We start from the raw sequence: 4,705 nt of genomic DNA on the forward strand, positions 1-4,705 counted from the left end.
TTAAGCTTCCAACCTATTTGTAGATTCTCCTCTCCCTCCTTCTACTACTGTCCGCCCTTCAACCGATTGGATTATCGATCATACACCACCATCAATTGTATGTATACACAAAGTCATCTTTGCTATTATTCTGTCAGCATTTTGTACTAAACTATAAACCTTTCCTTAGCCGACCCCTACTGATGCATATCTTGGTCTTTCTCGAAAGAGAAAGTATATATCGGATGCTGACAATTTCAAGTCAGTTATGATGATAGCCAAGGATTACTGCATACCTTGCTTGTTTACTTTTGGCATAGCCGAAAGTGAGCATACAACCTCTCTCCAATGCATTGCTCATATTGGTCAATGTTTCTGTTGCTTTGGTGACCACTATGTATCGAATCCTGCATGTGTCAAGCCAGTAAGGGATGGCTTCTGTAAGAAATGCCTTGTGCCCAATCAGTGGAACCAAACCATCTTCCAGGATGGTAACTGGTCAAACTGCAGTGGTACCTATGAGGACCTGTTATACCGTCTCTGCTGGGCAGCCTATTAGCGTAAGCCCCAATTTATCCGCCAAGCTGGTTACAAAGAAAGTTACCTTCAAGCAATTGAAATTCAACAAGATTTCGCATACTGGCTTATAGCTGCTGGTCCCCACACATATCCAAATAATGCCATGCATCTAGGCCATATCATTCTATCACACTTCTTTGTTACATAAAACATTTACCTCTCTGCTCTCCTCTTTTTATCTCTTTACACACACTTTCTCTTCTCTCCTTCTCTTTTTTATTATATTATATCTCCCTTGTCTCTATTTTCTCTTTTTCTTTCTTTAATTGCCACCCCCTTTTTATTTATTATTTCTTAAATATATTTTACTTATCAATTAGATTTATACTTTTAAAAAAAAAAGGGGTATACCTAGGGTATACCTAGGTTCACTAGGTTTACTTATTAGAGGATAGCTTATACTCAATAGTAGATGGCTTATATCTCCACAATGTATTAAGTAAGTAAGCATTTGCATCATAGTAAATTGTGTTCCTGGACCTTGTCTCTACCCGAATATCAAATAAAATTTTTGAGTAGACCTGGGGTAGACCTGGGTCTACTGGGTCTACTTAGTAGAGGATACCTTATGCTCAATAGTAAATGGCTTATATCTCCAAACCATATTAAGTAAGTAAGCATTTGCATCATAATAAATCGTGTTCCTGGACCTTGTCTCTACCCGAATATCAAATAAAATTTTTGAGTAGACCTGGGGTAGACCTAGGTCTACTGGGTCTACTCCACCTACTAAGTAATCGCTGTGGCAATTCTATAGTGCTATTGGATCGAGGCTACCATCTTACTTTGAGATTATCGAACAAGATGCGAAAGGAAAAGAAAAATCAGAAAGAAGAAAAAAACTGTTACTGAAAAAAACGAATCCAACCCAATGGTCAAAAAAAGAAAACTTACAATAATTGAGAACGACTCTGAAGAGCTTTGGCCAAACAAAAAGCGTAGTACACAGGCTCTATATGATCAAAGGTATAGGCATATATTTGCCTAGTAGTGGTTTCATATATATGAACTTACACCGTTTGCTGTGTAGCTTGACAATACATCCAGATATTCCATTGTCGTACATTACAGACTCGGTCGAGATAAAGCCGGACAGATGGTGTGGGCTCAGAACTTTGTCGTATCTCGAATATAAAAGCAATCAAGATAAATACGCCGACATCAAAAAAAGAATGCATGAGTACGTGGTGGCTAAGGGAAAAAGCATTTGTTTATCTTACATCTGTGGTGGCAGCCAGACGGAATATGAAAAACTGGTCAAAAGGATGTCTTATGGTGTCGCCTTTAGTGATATTGAGGCCGACTGTCCCAAGGAGTACTGGTTTGACGGAAGCGTGGATATTCAGTTGGCAGCCAATGCTTTGGAGCGGCTGATTGCTTGCTATACATCTGGTCCATGGGCGAAATATCATCCGCCGTCGCTGACATTGCCATACTCTGTACCTTCGGGCAAACGATATAGTCTCCTGCCGTTCGTTATGCATTTCGTGAATGGGAACCATTGGGAGCTGGTCTTGCTGCGATCATCTGTTAAATTGCGATGGCCCCCGATATCACAGCGACATAAGCAGCAATGGAACGAGATCAACCCAGGTCACGATCACAAAACGTTTTAGAGGTACCTGCATATCAAAAAAACAGTGGATCAAGATTCAACAACAATTAGCCTAGAAAAAAGAAGACAAGCGTCGCCCATTCTGATTTTGGATGAATCTGATTGCAATATTGATATGTGGGGCGATCATCATGGTACCTATAACTTGCCGCTCTGTATCTTTGTATTCTAGTAACTCTGAACACATCTGTTATACTACCTAGATCATGGTGCAATAGCATGTTCCCATTGTCAAACACACCTGCCATTACCGTTACCTCCTACTGTACAGAAGCAGTACGATGAATATATACAAAAAGAAGAGAAGCATAAGAAACAAGAAGAATGCCGCATTAAAGAACTTTCAAATCAGCTGTATATACAACGATATCAGCAACAAGCATAGCAAGTACAATAAGTACAACAAATAAGTAATAATAAATATTATTACTATTATTAGTAATGAGGATCAAAATAGTAGTAATGAGGAAGTTAATATAGAAGATTAGCCTTATTTTCCTTCCCTTCTCCACTCTTTTTCTCTACTTTTATTCCTTCCTCCTTTTCATTCTCTCTCTACTTATGCTACCTTGCAAACCCTTTTCTATCTTATCTATTCTATATTTTACTCTTATATAAATATCACTCTATTATTTCTATCTTATATATATTTATAGTAACATAAAAATAAGTAACAAATTTTTTTACAAATCTGGCCTCCTTTCTAGCTGAGATTATTGCTTATATGTGACTCTATATGTAATTTTTTTTTCCCACACTCTAGAAGCATTTAGGTAAGCCAGAAATAAGGTTTATACTTACTGGTTGCTGAGGGATTGGAACTCTTGATCTTCTGGGTCTAAAGCTGATGCCTTAACCACTTTCGCACCTATTTTTTACATATATGGTAATCGATTAAAAACAGTCACTCTTCGAAGAAAAACCGTCACACGTCGAGGAAAAGCAGTCATACTGAGTAAATTCTTATGGTTACCCAAATAAACTCAGAAAAATAATTTTCTATATAAGGCAGCTTCAGTAGCTATGTGACTGCTATTGCCATTTTAGTATGTTGCTGCTATACATAGTAGGTACATGTACTGCAATTTATAGTGCTTTAGCTACAATATTGCACCTTCTAGAGGTCTTAATCTACCTTAAATAAAGCTACTTTCAGTAATTTTTGTACATCCTTATATGTAATGTCTAAAATAAGCAATGTGACTGTCTTTTATAAAAGCATATTTAGATGTATATGCATTATATATATATGCCTACAAAGGTTTATAGCAATAGTAATAATAATAGATGAGCTATGGTACATGAAAGGAGAGATACTTAAGGATGGATTAACTAAGGTTGCTCTCATTTCGCTCCGAACAGAGAACCCAAAATAGTTTTGCAAGAATTCAAAGTCCTCTCTACTCGGATCGAACATAAAGGCGCACCGCGCCGAGAAACTTCCTTTTCTGTACATACCCCGAGGTGTTGCATGAATAACAACGCGATTGCCATAAGAAACTTTGTACCCGACTGCTGTATATATATATATATATATATATATACGCTGTGAATATAGTAGAAGCTAATAAATAAATTTCTCTATAATTCACTTCATCCATTGCCTCTCTATTTTTTCTAATACCTATTATGCCAAACAACAGCAACAACCACAACAACTTTCAAATCTTGATGTGGACACCCGCCAGTTCATCATCAGATCCTCAGCAACAGCAGCAGACACAGCAACAGCAAGATTCAGAAGCACCGATGCAGACACCGGAATCCCAAGCCCCAGAAGCATTGCCTGCATCAGTGGCCGCTGATAGTGATTTGACATCGCCTCTACCCAGTTCGCAGACGCCCATTCCTACCTCTGCACGACGCCATACATGGGACGAGGCCCACATCGATGCACTCATTACGGCTGTAGGGACTCGATACGATAGACTGAAGACAGTTATCGAAACGCAAGCCAAAGGTCGCATCTGGAATGAAATACTTTCTGAGTATGTTGCAGCTGATCCGTTAGGTCGAAGTAAAGAAGCATTACAGAAGAAATGGCAAGATCTAGTCGATGAATATCGCGATGTTAGGGCTACGATTCGCAACAGTGGTGAGAACGGTCCTTCAGGTCAAGAGCGATGGTGCTACTATGACGCTGTAGACAGAATTGTGGGAACTGACCCTGCAATTGTACCTCCTGCCACGATGGATTCCCTCGATGGCCTCGTTGTCAATAGCACCCGACGAGAAAGGGATAACGATAACGATGTCAGCGAGCGGCCCACACAGCGACGACGAACAGCGGCATTTCAAGAGCTTGTCCTTGAGAATGCCGATCGGCAAACCGATCGCCTCATTGCCAGCATCAGCGAGGCATTCCAGCGGTTTGAGGAAGCAGAAGACCGGCGTTCGCGAGAGGCGCAGGAAGCAGAAGACCGCCGGTATGATATGTACTTGCAGACACTAAGAGATTTGTTTGGTAGCCCTACAAACACAAATAGAAGTGGAGAGCCTAGTAATAATAACGAAGAAGAACAATAAATTTTA

At 39.6% G+C, this 4,705-nt stretch overlaps 1 protein-coding gene across 1 annotated transcript; it reads left to right on the plus strand.

The window, feature by feature from the left end:
* Positions 1 to 1,823: 1,823 nt before the first annotated feature.
* On the plus strand, positions 1,824 to 2,174 carry BDB00DRAFT_793464 (uncharacterized protein; the record flags this gene model as incomplete). Its single annotated transcript, XM_053121208.1, has 1 exon — positions 1,824 to 2,174. One exon carries the CDS (start codon positions 1,824 to 1,826, stop codon positions 2,172 to 2,174), a length of 351 nt encoding a protein of 116 aa, XP_052972689.1.
* Between the last annotated feature and the right edge of the window lie 2,531 nt (positions 2,175 to 4,705).

Source organism: Zychaea mexicana (assembly GCF_025766255.1).
Source record: "Zychaea mexicana strain RSA 1403 chromosome Unknown BDB00scaffold_188, whole genome shotgun sequence".
Lineage (NCBI taxonomy): Eukaryota > Fungi > Mucoromycota > Mucoromycetes > Mucorales > Lichtheimiaceae > Zychaea > Zychaea mexicana.